Source organism: Abramis brama (assembly GCF_963993115.1).
Source record: "Abramis brama genome assembly, chromosome: 9".
NCBI lineage: Eukaryota > Metazoa > Chordata > Actinopteri > Cypriniformes > Leuciscidae > Abramis > Abramis brama.
The window spans coordinates 42,687,155-42,707,606 of NC_139971.1; the positions used below are offsets into that span (position 1 = coordinate 42,687,155).

General features: G+C 39.7%; 1 protein-coding gene across 3 annotated transcripts in view; it reads left to right on the forward strand.

Annotated features, from left to right (window-relative positions):
• The first annotated feature begins 293 nt into the window (after positions 1-293).
• The window catches only part of LOC311090011 (transcription initiation factor TFIID subunit 4), a 101,310-nt gene continuing 81,151 nt past the window's right edge, over positions 294-20,452 (forward strand). The window contains exons 1-5 of one of the 3 annotated variants that reach the window (XM_084125110.1): positions 294-1,306; positions 3,830-3,972; positions 15,983-16,084; positions 17,975-18,115; positions 20,156-20,278. In XM_084125110.1, the coding sequence (XP_083981236.1) occupies positions 370-1,306; positions 3,830-3,972; positions 15,983-16,084; positions 17,975-18,115; positions 20,156-20,278 (1,446 nt within the window). In that variant the 5' untranslated portion in view covers positions 294-369. Of the gene's footprint in view, positions 1,307-3,829; positions 3,973-15,982; positions 16,085-17,971; positions 18,116-20,155; positions 20,279-20,452 lie in introns of all 3 variants that reach the window. The other 2 variants (XM_084125109.1, XM_084125111.1) reach the window with 2 other exon arrangements.

Genomic DNA, 20,452 nt, shown 5'->3' on the forward strand with positions numbered 1-20,452 from the left:
TGGACCTTTTATTAATAAGAGAGACAGAATGCATATTAATGGTTATATGAATATTTAATGAAATCAATAAAATGGTGTAATTGTATGATACAATCTACTAAAATCTATCTATCTATCTATCTATCTATCTATCTATCTATCTATCTATCTATCTATCTATCTATCTATCTATCTATCTATCTCTCCAAACTCGTGTGTATAGTAGTAGACTATCCTCGACAGCCTTGAGTTGTAACAGGGGGACAACTGTTTGGCTTTGGCCCTCTGACGTCATATCCATTCCCACAATGCCATAGTAACACGACTGCGCACTCGCGCTCGTGGACGCGCACCAGCAGACAGCCCATCACACACACAGAGCGAGCGAACATGGCGGGCGCCTCCGACCCTCTGGAAGACATGCTCTTCTCCGAGGTGGACGAGAAAGCCGTGAGCGATCTAGTGGGCTCGCTGGAGTCTCAGCTGGGGGGTCAACGCGACGCGACGCGCGCGCCGCCCGAGAACGCGCGCCCGGGCAGCGCGAGGCAGCAGCAGCAGCAGCAGCAGCAAGCAGGAGGAAGAGCTCATGTAGACTCTCCATCAGAACCACAACAACAAACACATCAGCAGCAGAACGCGCGGAAAGCGGCGCGCAACCCGGATTCAGACCCGAAAGACTCCAGCATGGAGAAACACGCCAAAGCCCTGGAGAAGGAGAGTCCTCTGAAGTCTCACGGCAGCATCATCATCATCACTACGGCTGCAGCCTCCGACGGGGGATCCGCTCCTGCACCGGGCAACAAAGGTGAGAGCCCGAGGGACACCCGCAAGAAACACCCGAACGCGCGCGCCCGACGCGCCTCAGCGTCCCACAGTCTCAACGGCGCAGTATCAGCATCAGCATCAGCATCACCCAGCACCTCCAGCCCGACTGTCACCGTGGCCAGTAACCCGCAGGCGATCGCGCTGGACCGCGGGACGCCCACCATCGCCCTGCACCGACTCCCGCGTCACATCATCGCCAGCATCGCGCAGAATGGAAACGGCACGTCGGTGTCCGCGCTGGTCCAGCAGGGCGCGCGGATTGGAGCGGCGGGCGCGCAGGTGAACCACAGCAAAGCACCCGGGAACAACGCGAAAGCCGCGTCGCCTCCCGCCGCGCCCGCAGCAACGCCTGTCAAACCCGCTGTCAGTGTCAGTGCGGCTCCGGGCGTCAGACCCGCGCAGACTCCTGCGCAACAGAGGCTCGTAACGCCGCAGCTGATCGTCAGACCACCGCAACAGCAAACTACCATTCAGCTGCCACCCGGATTCACCATCCCACCAGGTACCGAGTCTTTATCACATGATGATGCCAACTCTGAAGTGACAGATGGAAGTCTGGGAAACTTCTGGTCGGTCACTCTAGACATTCATCAGGTGCATTCTGTCGTGAGCACTTGTTGATGCTCTTCCTTCACTATCTGCTTTAATTCGGCTCTTTTAAGCATTTAAGCAGTAGCATTTCGACCAAAGGTTTTCTAACATCACGAGAAACTTTAATTATATCAAGTTAATAAATACAATATAACAAAGATTCAAATGAAATAAACAATGCTTTTCAGGTAGATCTGACAGTTGTTTTCAGGTACAGTAATTTAATGAAGTAATCAAATGTATAATAACTCTGCATACCCAGAAAACATCAAATTTTGCGTTTAAAAGACGTCTAATAGCCGTCCAAACACAGCCCAGACGTCTAAAACAAGGCAAAATTTGGGCTGTCAGTGAAAATTTAATAGATGTCTAAACCATATCCCAAGAATAGACAAGTCGTTTCATTTAGTTTTGCCTTGTTTTAGACGTCTGCGCTGTGTTTGGACGGCTATTAGACGTCTTTTAAACTAAAGATTCTTATTAATCCTTATTAAAGGATAATAATAATGTATTATTGCGGTTTTAGTTATTTAGTATTTCAGCTTATTTAAAAGTTACAAAAGTTATTAAGTCAAGAGTGACTTTTTCTTTGTCCTTTGTTGTTTGATTAACATTAAAAACACAGACAGCAACAGGAATATTAGGAATATTAGACTACTGTCACTTTAAGAGCGAATGCATCTAATATACTGATACTGTTACACATGCGTAGAACTGTTTACGCTCACTTAAGACTTAACCAGCTATGTTTACTAGGATACTCACTGTATGTGTGCGCACACATAAATATCCACACAGCGCGAATAACGAAACGAGCTCCGTCTTCTTGCGCGTGAATATTTAAATTGTCAAGGCTTAAATTTCGTGATGATGCAGCGCTGGCCTGTCAACTGTCCCGAGACCTTTAAACTTTGACTTTTAAAGACTTTTTACTTTATTTGCAAAAAAAATAAAATAAAAGTGACAATTATAAATAGTAAATGTCATTCTTGACTAAATTTTGAACTTTTTTTTTGGTCAGATGTTTTGCTTGAGAAGTTTGTTTGTGCTGTCTTTCTTTACGCTGATGCTTGCTTTGATGTTTTGTTATGTAATATAATATTTTGTATGAAATAACATTTTTATGCATGACCAATAATATTCCCCATGATGTATGTGGTTTCAGTATATGTAAACAAACTTCTCACCAGATGATGCTGACACAAGTCATTACATTTATGAGTCGATGCGAAGACTTCCCGGGGCCGCAGCATCGATGCTCCGGCGCTTTAATGCAACTTTAATAACTTCAGTTTCATCTCCAAATGAACAGAGGTGAAAAATAAGATTATGGATGAGATTCAAACATAAAACCTGTTTAAACCTTTCAGTTACAAGCCCAGATCTGTACAAACTAGGCTGGGTTTTTGTTATTCAGTGCAGGTGACGTTTTCACAGGTGTGTGTGGATGCTGACTGATGAGTTTGAGTGTGTTTGGAGTCAAAAAGTCACAGCATATCTTACAACTTTCACAGATGACAGTTTCTAGTCTACCGTATTTGTTGACTGAGTTATGAAGTATGATTCATCATGAAACTTTGCTGCTCAGTAAATATAAAGTGTATCATCACTATAATAGATTCTCAGACTGAGTGTTTACAGCACTAGTTATGAAACAAGTGAATGTAAATAATGCATCTAAACTTCATCTCAGCCCCGAGTCCGATCGCTGTGTTAAACTGATGTGAGTTTTGATGGAGTTTAATCATGTGTGTAATCAGTGATATGCTGTTAAACGAGTCGTTGGTTTTGTTTTATTAAAAACTTTACATATAGCATGTCAAAGGAAATATTATTTATATAGCACATTCCATAATGTTTATAATGTTACATAATGTTAGTTTTTAAAGTGCTTAAAATGTGTTTAAAAATTCAAAACAAATTTTTTATTTTCAATGAATTTCTAACAACATAAACGTAAAAGAATCAGTATTATAGAAGTATTGAAATTGTATTTTTCAGGACACTATTTCTTTTCTCATTCACGTTTTCTCCATGTTTGATCAACAGAGTTCACTAGTTGTGTGATAAATGACAGTGTTGCATTTATTCTTTAAAATAATATTATCTGCATGCATAATAATTACAAAAGAATGAACACATGTGGTTTAAAATAGATTTCACTGTCAACTTATTAAAAGTATTTCCTGTCATTTCGCCAAATGTTATTTTTCACGTGTATTTTTGAGGGAAATGCATGCGTATAAAGACATCAGACATCATATGCAATGGAAAAAAACATAATAATTAGTCAGAATCTCCTTTTGGAGCTTCAGTTGTTGATTGTAAGTAACTTTGTTCCATGCACTGATGCTTTCAGTGATGCACTGCTGTATATTGAGTGTGTGTGTGTGTCCCGGTCGCCGCTGAATAACTGATGTTGTGTGTGTTGGAGGTATGGTGCTGGTCCGCACAGAGATGGGTCAGCTGGTGATGGTTCCTCAACAGGCTCTGGCTCAGGCTCAGGCTCAGAACAGCATCTCACCGAGACCCTCCACACCCACCAGCACAGCCACCTTCAGGGTCACGACCCCACAGGTACAACACACACAGACACACACACACACAGACACACACACACACACACACAGACTGATGACGGCTCTACACTCACTGAAAGTCATTTCTTATGCCTGGTACACACTGATTTTGATGAAAGATGAGCAGTCGTGGAGATGTCTGTGCTCGTGGCTCGTATACGGTGATCCTACATCGTACAGTGAGAGAGAGTGTGTGTGTCAGAGATTCATGATCATCTCAGTGTGTGTTTGCTGCTACGACCTCGTCTACTGACTAGCCAATACAAATGCAACATGAAATGGTGTATATTGATTGACGTTTTATACTACTATACTAACTTGCGTCATAGCCTACCATTCAGTAGGTGTCATCATCGTTCAGTCTACATACATGTCGTACTAAAGTTTATTAGATCCATGTCGTACAGTGTGATTTGTAATGATCTTAAAGGATTGCCAAAATCGCATTAAGCATTAAAGTTCCCCTATTATACTATTTTAAAGGTTTTACAAAAGGTCTCCATAAATATGTTTACGCTCATCAAAGGTGAAAAAGAAAAGAAAAACACCTTTCTCATCATATAATTGCAGCATCAGCTCTTTTCTCGCAGTGTCTGCTCTGATTGGTCAGATGTTCCAGTCTGTTGTGATTGGTCTACTCTGCTCTGATTGGTCAGATGTTCCAGTCTGTTGTGATTGGTCTACTCTGCTCTGATTGGTCAGATATTCCAGTCTGTTGTGATTGGTCTACTCTGCTCTGATTGGTCAGATGGTCCAGTCACTCTGTTGTGATTGGTCTACTGTGCTCTGATTGGTCAGACGGCTCAGTCTGTTGTGATTGGTCTACTCTGCTCTGATTGGTCAGACGGCTCAGTCTGTTGTGATTGGTCTACTCTGCTCTGATTGGTCAGGCGACCCAGTCTGTTGTGATTGGTCTACTCTGCTCTGATTGGTCAGATGTTCCAGTCTGTTGTGATTGGTCTACTCTGCTCTGATTGGTCAGATGGTCCAGTCTGTTGTGATTGGTCTACTCTGCTCTGATTGGTCAGATGGTCCAGTCACTCTGTTGTGATTGGTCTACTCTGCTCTGATTGGTCAGATGGCTCAGTCTGTTGTGACTGGTCTACTCTGCTCTGATTGGTCAGGCGACCCAGTCTGTTGTGATTGGTCTACTCTGCTCTGATTGGTCAGATGTTCCAGTCTGTTGTGATTGGTCTACTCTGCTCTGATTGGTCAGATGGCCCAGTCTGTTGTGATTGCTCTACTCTGCTCTGATTGGTCAGACGGCCCAGTTTGTTGTGATTGGTCTACTCTGCTCTGATTGGTCAGACGGTCCAGTCTGTTGTGATTGGTCTACTCTGCTCTGATTGGTCAGATGTTCCAGTCTGTTGTGATTGGTCTACTCTGCTCTGATTGGTCAGATGGTCCAGTCTGTTGTGATTGGTCTACTCTGCTCTGATTGGTCAGATGGTCCAGTCTGTTGTGATTGGTCTACTCTGCTCTGATTGGTCAGATGGTCCAGTCTGTTGTGATTGGTCTACTCTGCTCTGATTGGTCAGATGGTCCAGTCTGTTGTGATTGGTCTACTCTGCTCTGATTGGTCAGACGGTCCAGTCTGTTGTGATTGGTCTACTCTGCTCTGATTGGTCAGATGGTCCAGTCTGTTGTGATTGGTCTACTCTGCTCTGATTGGTCAGACGGTCCAGTCTGTTGTGATTGGTCTACTCTGCTCTGATTGGTCAGATGGTCCAGTCTGTTGTGATTGGTCTACTCTGCTCTGATTGGTCAGATGCTCCAGTTTGAATCTCAGCTCTTGATCACAGTGATACGAACAGTAACGATGGCGTAGGTTTTACCGTATCAATCTCAGAAAACAGCGTCTTCTCGACATGAACAACACAAACCAAACTCTTCCAGTCTCAGATAAACTACAGTGTTTGAGGGTGGAGCTAAGAGCCAATCAAGACCACAGGCTGGCATTATGCTAATAAGTTATACTGTTACTAGGTTTGTAACAGACTGGAATTACTGACTTCAGGCAGTTCAGAATCGAATCTTTCTTTTTTTTTTACTTTTCTTTTTTACTTTTTAACTTTAGCTTTTTTCTTTTAGGAGACAACAACTTTGCATCTAAACTTTGTAAAACTTTTACATTCACAAACAGCTTTATTACTCATTACATGAACCGTCACATCCGAAAAAGCACAATAGGGGCACTTTAAAGTCAAGACCGAATTTTTCCCAAATTGTTTTACAGTTTTATTAAACCTCCTTTTGTAAAACCGAACTGACATCAAGCAGTTTGAAGTCAGACTGGATGCGTTCAGACCGGGCCGTAGCTGGAGGACATGTATCACCACCCTCCACTAATATCATATACTGTACAATAGATGAGCATGGAGGCCCACATACAACAGCAGATGGTGATGTTGTTGTAAAACCTTTCTTTTAAAAGTTAAATGTTTATATAAAAATTACAACTAATAAAAACTAACAAAAAGCAAGAAAATGTTAAATAATAATAAAACCAATTTTAAAAAAGTAACAGCAAAATAATATTTTTCCCATTAGTCTGTTATAATTCATAAATCAAAAAGTAAACATTTAGAAATTGACAAGAATGCAGTCAAATTTAAAAAATAAAATAATTTATTGTCTTATTTTTTTTTTTTTAATAAAGATAATATGGAACTGGTAATATTATTAAAAATGCTATAATTTATTCATTCAAGTGCAGTGTGTTGTATTCGTGTTTTCTTGATGTAATAAATACATCATCAGCCGGCAGGTCCGGTGCATAATGCAATGTGTCGAGACTCTATTTACAATAGTGTAAAAGACAGGGATTTTGAACACGTAATCATTCGGTGGTGGATTGTGGTGCGCGCCGATAATGAAGAGTGACAGGACCGGCAGGCTGGAGATGGTAGTTTTCTTATTCAATACAATACGAAATAACAATACAACCTGTCTTTATCGACTGGGATACAACAACTCTCCTGGCCTCCCTCTCCTTCTGTTCATGGCGTTTCTGGTGCCCTGATTTATGTTTTCTTTTCCCCGACATGTTTCAGTCAGTCAGTCTCCTGCTATGGCAAGCCGGTTTAGCTTAAATTGTACTCAGCGTTACTCGTCGTAATTGCATTTTTACTAGTAAGAATTCAATTAGAGAGCTCTACAAATCAGTTCTTACTAGTAGCAATTACAATTAGATAGCTCTACAAATGAATGTTTACTAGTTATATGTGACCCTGGATCACAAAACCAGTCTTATGTTGCACGGGTATATTTGTGGCAATAGCCAACAAAACATTGTATGGGTCAAAATTATAGATTTTTCTTTTATGCCAAAAATCATTAGGATATTAAGTAAAGATCATGTTTCATTAAGATATTTTATAAATTTCCCACCTTAAATATATAAAACATTTATTTTTGTGAATGGATGCAGCACAATCGCCAATAGAAATGGACAACTTTAAAGGCGATTTTCTCAATATTTAGATTTTTCTGTACCCTCAGATTCCTTATTTTCAATTAGTTGTATCTCGGCCAAATATTGTCCTATCCTGACAAACCATACATTGATGGAAAGATTATGTATTCAGCTTTCAGATGATGTATAAATCTCAATATAAAAAAAAATTACCTATAAGACTGGTTTTGTGGTCCAGGGTCACATATGTATCCATTGACTTCCATTCATTTTTAATTACGGAGCTCTACAATTGAATTGTTACTACTAAGAATTACAATTACAGAGCTCTCTAATCCAATTATTATTAGTAAGAATTCCAATTAGAGAGCTCTACAATTCAATTATTATTAGTAGCAATTACAATTGACCGTTTGCAAAGACCCGCCCCCCCTTAGTTACTGTCGCTATGTCCGACAAGCTACGCCGTTCTCATGCCACACCATGTTCTCATGCAGTGAAAAATACATCGCGGAGCAGAGAGACTGACAGCACGCTGACAGACAGGACAGAGCAGGCTACTTTTCGGTTACGTTTGATATTAAACATATTAAACAAAGTCTCATCTTTCAAATTTGGTCATTTTTTAAAATACATTTTAACAATAAATACCGTTTTGTTGCTCTTTAATGTGCCGTGACAGATCGCTGTAGAATAGAATAGAATCGGGCATTTACGCGCTTTCATATGTACTACTGTACACCCAAAGCGCTTTACAATCATATCAGGGGATCTCTCCTCGACCACCACCAGTGTGCAGCATCCACTTGGATGATGCGACGGCAGCCACAGTACAACGGCGCCAGTGCGCTCTGTAGAGCATCAGTTAAAGCTGCTCGTGAACCGATCATCTCTTCCTTCTAGTTAATTTATAGCCTCAAATAAACATGAACAAACACAAAAAGGAATGTTGTTTTAACCACAGAAAGGCGTCAGTACACTCCGTTTTTCAAGTTCAAATCCTCCTATGTTAATCTACTAACTCTCCTGACTGCTTTGTCGGACAAAATGGCGGATGGCGAAGTATGATTGGTCAGATCACCTGTCAATCAAGCTCCCTGCGAAGGGTCAATTGCAGAGCTCTCTAATTCAGTTGTTACTAGTAAGAATGCAATTACACAGCTCTGCAATTATACATATCTTTAATTTGTTTTTTTACTAGTAAAAATGCAATTACGACGAGTAACGCTGAGTACAATTTAAGCTAAAACGGCTTGCCATATCCTGCTCTTCCACAAGTTCATCGTTAACTTCAGCCACTGCCGCCTGAACTCTGATTGGTTCTGTTCACGAGCTGGGGCGGGACTTAAGTTACAATGTTATTGGGTCCTTCTGATGTTTGTCACTGACTAAATAAATACTTTAGATCGGACTAAACCATTTTTAGGGAGGTATTTGGGAAAAAATATTTAACCAAATTGCATGTTTTTGTGGTTTTCATTTAAATCTCAGACATACAACTAATATAAATATTAGAATTATTCATACAACAGGGGCCTATAGTATAACTGCTGGATTTACACCTTTCACCCCACTAGCGACGGCCCTGCGTTCAGACATCCTTTTTAAATTTAATAATTATACTTAATACTAATACTTACTTTATTACTTATTTAATACCGCAAAATGTCACTGATATAACTGAATATGCTGAGAGATTGAACATGCTTTTCCTGTTATATTCCCTGAGATTGAGAGTCAACATCATTCATTATAAGTAACTCTCTTTTTATTATTATTTATGAATGTATCTTTGGTGAAAGGAGAACATCATGATGATCCGGTAGTGAGGAGTGGGGTCACGACCCCCACCAGGGGTCACCAAGGGGTCACATCTGAACTGATTATGATTTTACTAGTAGTAACCATAATCTAATCATCTGCGCAGTAAACACACACGATGTCTCTTCTAGCTCAGTGCGACATGAACTATTGTGTCAAAATGTTTCATTCGTGTCAAAATACAGACACAAATCAGTGATAGTGAATTATGATGATGATGTGATCATCACTAAACTGTGATCGCTCCTGAGATGATGCTTCTTCAGGGTCCCAGGAAAGATGAAATAGCTAGTAAATTGATGAATTAATAATTAATAACCTTGTATTATTTGGTTTCATATAAGCAGAAAACACAATGTTGTGAATCATTTGGCCTGTAAAAGTCCAGGAGAAACACTGATCATGATACTTAATGCATTAATGTTAAATCCAGTATCATTTCTGTTTATAAACAATATTAATAAAACGTGCCCTTATCCTACTGGAGAGTTGCTTCACATCTTTTGAAAATATAAAAGGGGTTTTACCAATTCAGAAACTCAACTTTCACTATTTTCTTGTGCAAATTTGCACCAAATTTGAAACATCAGTATGCAAAAATTATTTTCACACTGACCATCTGTAAACTAAAACTTCTTTGCGTTAAACATTCTGTCGGTTTGTTTTCCGTTCAGTGATAAACCCAGAGTGAATCCTGATCGTCAGTAGCAGTGGTGATGGAGACACGCACTGCTGACATCTAGTGGCGCGCTTTAGTTATTGCACCCTGAGATCCGCCTTACAGTAAATCAATGAAGCTTGATTTTATTTCTTCTCATGGTTGCTGTTTTAATAATCCTCTTTCTTTAGTGTTGTGTAAATCAAACACTAAGTTATTTGTTTTGATTATTTGTGTCAAATGTGTATCAAACATGAATAAGTCCACAGGAAGATCCAGTTAGCTATTCTCTGTTTGTCTGTTCACATATTAATATCCATGTTCAGAATATTCCAGCCAGTACAGTTGTTCCTCTGGGTTCGATGCCAGTTTACACTAACAAAACTGAATTTGAATAGTATTTTTTTAGTATTTATTATTATTAGTTCTATAATAATCATTGAATTTTATAATTACTTATATGAAATTAAATATATATAAGTATGGATATATTTACAGTATATGACCACAATAAGGAGGCACCCATTCTATTTACCTTTTCTTTTATACATTGCAATGTTTTACTAATAGGCAATGCCTATAATAATGGCTAATGAAAATAATAATAAAATGAGTTTGTCAGTGTAATGTTCACTCATGGCCACCAGATGGCGCCAGACGCTCGTGTTTACGAGTGGCTCGATGTTTAATGTTAAAGTCTAATAATAAATCAGGCCATTCAGAAGCTTTTAAAAAAACATTACATTTCTGATATTTAGTAGATTAGTTTACATCACATTAACATTTGAGCATTTAGCAGACGCCTTTGTCCAAAGTGACTTACAATAGTAGAGGAACATAAGTAGTTTGTCACAGAGCCGGTACAAAATAAAAGTTTATAAGAGACAAGACAGATAAGAGGAGAAACACAGAGAAAATAAGAGGATTTTTCTTCAAAGCCAACCATTAAAATAAAATGACTGTAGATCTAAACACACTATATAGTTATGTTGGTTTTGCCAAGCCAACATACTGATCTACAATTTAAGATTATAAGTTGTAGCAAACATGTGAAAAAAATTATTCTTGCCTTCAAATATCTTGAATGTAACTCGACACCCTTGCCTTATTTAGTATAAGTGGTTCTATGAATATGCAAATGAGCCCCGCCTCCACTCACTCACTCAGAGATCCACTGGTTGACGATCACACTTTGATCTGATTGGTTACAAGGTAGTTTGTGACGTCAGAAACACCAGCGATTTCAAAGCGTGTTTTTGAGACTGTCTTTGGTTCACTGCAGTTTTAAGGAGAAAATACTCAGCAATGGAGTCGACTTATGAATTTACACATGGTTTGTCTTAAAGCATATTAAAAACACCACATAGACACATAAACAACATTAAAAGCTTGATTTTCACCACAGGGGGACTTTAAGCTTATTTGTTAAATGGACGATCATAACTATGAAATGTCCCATCAAGACTCATGTTAAAACAGACTAGCAACATGCTAATCATGCTAGAAATATTATAGCAACATGTTAATCATGCTAGGCACATGTTAGCAACATGCTAATCAAGCTAACAACATGTTAAAAAAATGCTAACAGTGATAGTAGCATTTAAAAAACATGTTACCAACTTGTTAAAACATGCTGACATGCATTCCTATCATGGTAGCAACATGTTAGCGACATGTTAATCATGCTAACATGTTAATCATGTTTGAACTATGCTAACATGTTAATCATAATGTTAACAAAATACTAACATGTTTACAACATGCTAATCATGTTAGTAACATGTTAATAATGTTTGAACTATGCTAACATGTTAATCATAATGTTAACAACATGCTAACATGTTTACAACATGCTAATCATGTTAGTAACATGTTAATAATGTTTGAACTATGCTAACATGTTAATCATAATGTTAACAACATGCTAACATGTTTACAACATGCTAATCATGTTAGTAACATGTTAATAATGCTAACAAAATGTTAGCAACATGCTTGTCCTAGCAATGTATTGAATCATGTTATCAACATGTTAAAACATGATATCAACATGTTAATCTAGTTAACAACTTGTTAAAAAATGTTAACAATGCAAGCAACATATTATAACGTTGGCGAACATGCTATTATGGTAACAACATGATAGTAAAATGCCAATCATGCTAACAATGTGTTAAATTATGGTAGCAACATACAAGTTTATTTTTACTTTCTCTGTGTAAAACTTCAGATTTAAAGCTTTTTTCAAAGTTATTTAAAACTTTTCACGTTTGATGACAAACTTTACTCATCTAGTGTTAGTTGTCACTCTACATACAGCAGTTAAAGGAGAACTCGGCAACTCTAGCGAACTCTAGTCACTTCTTCGCTGATTTTCCCTTTTGTTGTCGCATGTTTTCCACACGAGCTCCCCCTACAGCTGTGGGGGGGCGTATATGTCACAACACGGTCGTAAAAAACTCACTTGCGGCGGCTTCCTCCCCCTCTCTACCGCTGCTCATGTGCGTTTGTTTTGATCGGAGCAAGCCAACTGAATCGTGTGGAGCTTTGTCTACCGAGGTGGGTAATCTGGTCAAAGAGTATAGAAGCTTCTATACTCTTTGATCTGGTAATACATCATACATGCGTGTGTGTTTATGTTGAAATGCCGTAAAGCGATTCGTGTTTCGCGCTCGTTCTCGTTCTCGTTCCCGCTTCTCACGAGACTTCCAATTTCTATCTTGCCGGGACGGTAGTCCCCAAGTTGCAAGGTTGGTTTTCCGCCTGGGAACGCTGGGGGGAGCGGGGAAAGTCACCAGTATCACCAGAACAGGTTGTTTAACCATCCAAATGATTTCTAGACAGTTTTATTAAGTTAAAAAAGTTACCAAGTTCTCCTTTAAAGTTTACACACAGTAATCATAGTTTCAGGCAAAATATCATAGTTACAGTTATTATTCAGTAATATCTTTAGTGGCAGTACTGACTAACAGGCCCACATGTTACTGCAGTTTTACTTTTAGTAATTTAGCAAAACATCACATTTACTGCTGTAATGTTTTTCCCAGATAAACTCTGTCAGGACAGTCAGTCAGTGTGTGTGTCTGAGGTGAGGGTTTATATTCCCAGGCGTCTCTCTTCATCCTGCTGTCAGTCATCCTGCGCTCCTGCGAGCGGAAGACGCTCCTCTTTCCTCCGAAAGCGTTTAATCATTCATCCTCCAACTGCCTGAGCTTTACAGGCCAACTCAACTTCCAGCGTGAAGCGAGAGACTCGTTCTGATGGCGTCGCTGTCAGTGTGCGCGCGCGTGCGTGCGTGTGTGTGTGTGTTCGCGCGCGGCCGCGAGCTCTTCCGTGTCTCAGGCGCTTCTCTCTCTGTAGGAGCTCAGAGACGAGCATCTGCCCTCGAATCCTCAGAGCTGTTAAACTGTGGCTCCTCTGCTTTCTGTATCAGTCCCTGCTTTATATAGTTTAAGGATCGAAGGTTGAAGGTTTACAGGCAGATTGATTAATTTTTGGACCAGGGTGGAAAAAAAAATTCCTGATTCTGAAGAGAAATTCTCCAGAATGTCTGACCCCATAGACGTCCAGTCTCATTATTGTCTCATTATAAGTTCATTATTGCAAACATGATTTTTCAGGGGGAAAAACGGTGATAATCAACATTATGCCATAAATTCTGTTGAAGAAATAGTTCAGCCATGAATCTCTAGAGGGCGCAGGCTGATTGCAATCTACCATAGACAGTAAAAGAAATGGACACAGTGACGTCATTGGATTCAACAGAGAAAAGTGAAGTCAATTAGAAGCTCTCACTTCCTGATGGCTGAGCGACTGCGCAGACTCACACTGAGCTTGACGACGTAGATGTGACGTGAGCAACCCGTCTGTCTTCTAGTAGCTGTGCCAAGAGAAATCTGAATCATTCCCTTCCGAAACTTGCAGAGATGGAGAGTGTGAGTAGGAGCTGTCCATGAGCTAGGAGCAGGAGCAACTTTTGCTAAGTATTCTGATTAATTATTTTGTAATTTTGCCTCCACCTCCCCCCGATTGCCCGCGAGCTTCTCCTCCCGTCCATACGGTAATCTCTCTACTGTGCGACAGAGAGTCGCGTGTTTATGACGCAATCGTTAGCCTATTTTTACAAAAACTGCATCTACGGGGCCATAACATAAGATACAAGGTAATGGACCCTTTTATACATTTTCGTGTTTCTTTAGAAATAAATAATGGACAAATGGAGTCTTCAAACGCCTCAGATGTAAAGTTATTCGCTGTCAAAGTGACGCCAAAATGAATGGGAGTCAATGGGATGCTAACAGCAGGTGGGGCAGTGCCGGCCCGAGCCTTTTGGGGGCCCTAAGCAGAATTTGATTTGGGGGCCCCCTCCCACCACGCGGAGTCACCTGTGCTTGACGATTATTGACACAAATGTCACACTATAATGTTACATTATAAATTAATACAAGGTTATGTATTAATACAAAATAAATACTTAATAAAAAATAGATAGGCCTACTTAAATAAAAAGTTTTAACTTTTTCTTTACTCTTTTACTAACTCTTTGTAACTTCTGAAAACAAACTGTCACAAAACACATTAAATAAATTATTTGCAAAACATCCTCCAACGTTTTGCAACACTTTGCAGTTTGAATGATGTCTTGTATGAACATGATGGAGTATGTTTTTATGTTTCCACTGTTCGATCGCGCCCGCGCCTCACACACACACACACACACACACACATTCCAGCATTGTAATCTTGACATCGCACCCTGTTCAGTATAGCCGTAATAAAATATAATAATAAAATAGTCAACCTAACATATAAAAATTACGCTGCTCTGTTTAAATAGTCATTAATACAATTTGTACCATTCAGCGTAAGCTCCGCTCCACTGTGATGTTTCCAAGCACTTTTTTGCGCGTGTGAAGAGGATGCTTTTTTTCAATCGATATTGGAACGTGAGTTAAGTACAAAGGCTATAGTAAAGAATAGTTTACCATCCAAATACATCGCGAATGTTGAAACATTTTGATTCAAAAGAGATACGTGAGTCCAACGCCGCTTACTTTCACTTTCGCTTTAAATGATTTTGTTTTGGCTTGTTTATAGTTATTTTTTTATTCTTGTTCTGTTCTGAATATTATTACATTTAAAGGATAAATCATTGATTTAAATGTCAATCATCAATCATTGATCAAATAAAATTTTTGTGACATGGCTTAACATTACTGTGACTTTGCGCACGAATTGTCTATGCACGCGAGTTTATGCACATGACTCAAACACCGGCAGACACAGCAGCAGTTGTAGGCAGGTATATTGATCATGAAATCAGAATTTTCTTGTCTTGAATTAGTCATTAATTCATTCATGTTACTTGTTTAAGTTAATTAATATGTAAAAAAAAACTCGATTGGGCAGGGGGCCCTAAGCAGCCGCTTAGTTCGCTTATGCCTCGGGCCGGCTCTGAGGTGATGGTCCGCTAATCAATGGCGGCCCCCGGGGAAGCTTCAGTGTTTTCCGAAACATTGGCCCCCTGCAATCTACAAGCAATCACATCATCACCGCATGGCACAAGCTGATTGGCCTCTGCTGATCCTGCAGCCAATGAGATTGCTCGCTCAACATTTAAATAGTCTGGTTGATAGTTTGCTGTGAGCTAGTCCTGCAGTTCCTCTGAACCCCTCCTCCTCCCCAGCTCCTCCTGCCTAGATCTGACACAGGATTCATGTCTATTTAAGCAGCAGCAGAAAATCTTACATGTTCACAGCAGTGTGTGTGTGTGTGTGTGTCTCTGTTAGCAGTAACAAGTCCATACTTACTTAGCAGCAGCAGCAGTGTAGTGACCAAATACATTACATTGGCATATTCAATAACATACTAAAATTATAATGAGACTTCTCATGATTTACATTTTAAAATGTGTTTGAGTCTTTCTAGTTCACTCAGTACTAAACAAAACTCTGTCAAAGCTCTAATGTCGTGAAGTTACTCACCCACTAGTGCTCTGTTTTTCAAATCTGATCATTTGACTTTTCCTCTGTAAAGCTGCTCTCAACCCTCTCTCTCTTTCCTCCCTCCTTTCTTTATGTCCTCCTTCTCTTGCTCCTCTCCTCCCTGCAGTCTCCTGTTAGCACTCAGGCGATTCGTCCCGCTCCCGCGGCTCAAACTAAACTGGTCCAGTCCAGTTCACCGGCCCAGACCAGCACCGCAACCGGCCCCGCTGTGAGCACCAGTCCTGTCCTCTCTCTCTCTCTCTCTCTCTCTCTCTCTCTCTCTCTCTCTCTCTCTCTCTCTCTCTCTCTCTCTCTCTCTCTCTCTCTCTCTCTCTCTCTCTCTCTCTCTCTCTCTCTCTCTGTGTGTGTGTGTGTGTGTCTCTCTCTCTCTGTGTGTGTGTCTCTCTCTCTCTCTCTCTCTCTCTCTCTCTGTGTGTGTGTCTCTCTCTCTCCCTGTGTCTCTCTCTCTCATTTCTCTCTCTTCATCTCTCTCTCTCTCGTTCTCTCTCTCTCGTTCTCTCTCTCTCTTCATCTCTCTCTGTCTCTCTCTGTCTCTCTCTGTGTCTCTCTCTCTCTCTCTCTCTGTCTCTCTGTCTCTCTCTCTCTCTCTCTCTCTCTCTCTCTCTCTCTCTCTCTGTCTCTCTCTCTCTCTCTCTCTCTCTCTCTCTCTGTGTCTCTCTCTCTCATCTGCATCAGTTGTTTTTATTTTTATTTCAGCATTATGATGGTAGAAATGCCAGCTGTATCTGACCAGTGAATTTCAGAGTTTTTATAAATTGGATGCATTACAAAATTCTGTTTTAATTTAAAATTTTAATCAATAAGAAACATGAGGCAGTGCTGTATATCAAGAATGTTGGGTTACACTTTATTTTAAGGTGTCATTGTTACAGTGTAATTATATAACAGCATGTACTTACTATAGGATAGGATTAGATTTTGGTTGAGGGTTAATTGCATGTAATTGTGCATAATTTACTGTTATTACTATGGTAAGTACATGTAACATTTGTAACAAGGACACTGTAAAATAAAGTGTTACCGAATACTGTCACAAATTTAGAAGATAATATTTGTATGGTGGCTCTCAATAGGGGGCCTCAGCAAACATACAAATTTATAAATATTTTTTAAAGCATTTTATAACCAATGTACATTTTTCCAAATATTTTATTGGGTAGACATGGCTATTTCAGTAAGAAATCATTTAAAAAACATGACAAAACAAACATAATCATGAATGAAAAATAGTAAATTAAGTGGAAATAAAAACAGTAAAGTCTGAAGAACATTCAGATATAAAAACCTCTGGATTTATGTAATTTGATTATTTTAATTATTTTATTTTATTTTAATTTATTTTATTTTATTATTTAAATATATTGCCACTGCTATAGTGTATATAAATAAAAACGTTTGAAAATGAGTAGCATTAAATCTACTCCTGTGCTTATTTCTTTTCATACACTCTTTAAAAAAAAAGGCTTAGAAGAACCATTTTCGGATCCCCAAAGAACCTTCCAGCGATCAGATCTTAAAGTAATCATTTTTACTTAGTTGTGAAGAACATTTTAAAACTCTAAAGAGCAAGTGAAAGGTTCCATGGCTGTTTAAGTTCTTAACGGAATCATAGATGCCAATTTAGAACCTTTATTTTAACGAGTGTTTTTAAGATTAAGAAAATAACAAAATTAAGATTTTTCCAGATTTTCAATAGTTGTATCTCTGCCAAATATTATCCAATCCTAACAAATCACACGTCAATGGAAAGATTATTTATTCAGCTTTCAGATTATCTACAAATCTCAATTTAAAAAAATTGACCCTTGTGACTGGCTTTATGGTCCAGGGTCACAATTTAGAGCCTTTATTTTTAAGAGTGTAAAGACAAAGAACTTTGAGTCGTCAGGTGCAGCGGATCACGTGACCCGAGTTGTTCTCCTCCTCCTCCTCCATCTGTCTCTCTCTCTCTCCTCGCTCCTGTCGTCCTGCGCTCTCTCGGGACACGCGATGTGACAGTGCGCGCTGTGGCCGTCTCTCCTGTTCTCTGTGGCCTTGCTGGCAGGCAGACGTCAGCTTGTGTTTATCTCTGTGTCTCTGCTTCTTCCTCCTCTAGAAGGGCCCCGTGGCAGCCGGCGTGGCAGTGACAGCTCCCCAGCAGGTCCAGCCGGCCCCGGGCCCCCAGGGGTCCCTCACTCAGATGCCACTGGCCCCTCAGAGCGCAGTTGCCCCGGCCCCCGGAGCCCCGGTCGTCTCCCAGGTCTGTGTGCCCTCCCGTATCAAAGTTTCTCTCTCTCTTTATCTTTTCCTTTTCTCAGCTCCACTGAGTGACTGTTGGACCCCTCAAGCGTCCCTGGTTGACTGTCAGGACTTGGTTAAGCGCCATGCAAACCACACACACACACACACACACACACACACACACACACACACACACACACACACACACACACACACACACACACACACACACACACACAGCTGCCAGCAGACACCAGGGTAACACATCTGGATGTTCAAGACAGACACACATTTGTCAGAGTCCGCCTATAGACAACATCTGCACGCAAACACACAGAGATGCATGTTCACACACACACTACTGTTTAAAAGTTTTTGAAAGAAGACTCTTCTGCTCACTGAGGCTGCATTTATTTGATCATAAATGCAGAAAAATAGTGAAATATTATTACAATTTAATATAGCTGTTTTCTATGTGATTATAGTGTAAAATGTTATTTATTCCTGTGATCAAAGCTGAATTTTCAGCATCATTACTCCAGTCTTCAGTGTCACATGATCCTTCAGAAATCACTCTAATATGATGATTTGATGCTCAAGAAACTATTATGATTATTAACAATGTTGAAAACAGTTGTGCTGCTTCATATTTTTGAGAAAACCGTAATACATTTTTATTTTTCAGGATTCTTTGATGGGTAGAAAGCTGAAAAGAACAAAGAATTTGAAATTTAAAGATTTTGTAACATTATTAATGTCTTTACTGTCACTTTTGATCAATTTAATACATCCTTGATAAATAAAAAGTGTTCAATTCTTTTTTTTATTTATTATGTTGGCCCCAAACTTTTAAACAGTATATCCAGGTGAATCTGTACGGGTCATATTTAACCCCAAAATCAAAAGGAATATAAGAAATTAGCTTCTGCATTAAGAAAATTAAGCTTATTAATATGTTTTGCATGATGACATTATTTTTGTATTATTTTCAATTCTTAGCATTTCCTTCCTAAATTCTCATTACAAGCATTTTAATTATTTAATTATTTGTTCATAATGTGACAAAAATAATGAGACATTATTTAAAGGTGCTCTAAGCGATGTCACACGTTTTTTAGGCTGAAACATTTTTTGTCACATCCAGCAAACATCTCCTCACTATCCTCTAGCTGCCTGTCCCCTGAACACACTGTAAAGACACACGGTCTCTGTAGACACCACAGGCTCCACAAACGGCAAGAACAACAAACTGGCCCAGCCTGGACCACGAAACATAACAAACAGTGTTCCAGCCAATCACTGACAAGAATGATTTGGGGGTGGGGGGTGGGTTAGTGCGCGTGCACATGATGAGGAGGAGGGAGGGTCGAGCTAGCCTCCGTTTTGTTTGACAATACTTCGAACGTCAACAAGAAGTGACGTCACCCAACATCGCTTAGAGCAGCTTTAAATGATAAAATATTGATACATAATGATAGTGTTTGTTGTATTGCCTTTAATTTAAGATGACAGTAATTTATATCACATGTTAATTCAATCAAGAATAATGGGAATTACCAGAAAAAGAAAAAAAAAACTAAATTAAAACATCCGGATCCTTCAATTGTCATGAAGTCACAGTGTCACTCCTGAAAATAAGCCCCTTTTTTCCTTTTTGAATTTGTGACCTGGAAATGTTTTAATGAGATTCACCTATTCATGTTTTATTAGAGTTCAGTGTCGACCTCAGGAAGATGATCAGCGAAACACGCACCCGCCTTAAAAAGACTTTTGATTGACACATTCTCTAACCTCAAATGATTGACAGTTTTGTAGCATTTAAATGGAATTTAGAGGATTTCATTAAAATACTTTATTTCCCCGTGAGCGCCGATCGCTGATTATGACAACAAAAGCACAACAGAGCGCGTCTGTGTGAGTCAGAACCGGATAAACTGTTTACTAACACGAGCATCCGTCCAAATCAACACACGCTTCTCAGCTCGGCCTGTGATGTGTCATTATGAGGCTCAAAGCGCTCGATTCGACGTGTCTTTAAAAGTCTCACTCTGCTCGACAGGAGATGCAGGAGAACGTGAAGAAGTGCAAGAACTTCTTGGCGACGCTGATCAAGTTGGCATCCCATAATTCCCCGTCCCCGGAGACGTCTCGAAACGTGAAGGCGCTGGTGCAGGATTTACTGGTACGTGTGCCGGTTCGGCTTCAGAAACATCAGATTTTCTTGATCTTCTTTGAAGGGCCTTATTTTGCATTCCCAATATAATCCCTGCTTAGAAAATCCAGTTCCGAGATCCAAGTTAAAAAATAAAGGTAGCCGAGCCTTCTCAGTGGCTGGTCCTAATCTCTGGAATAGTCT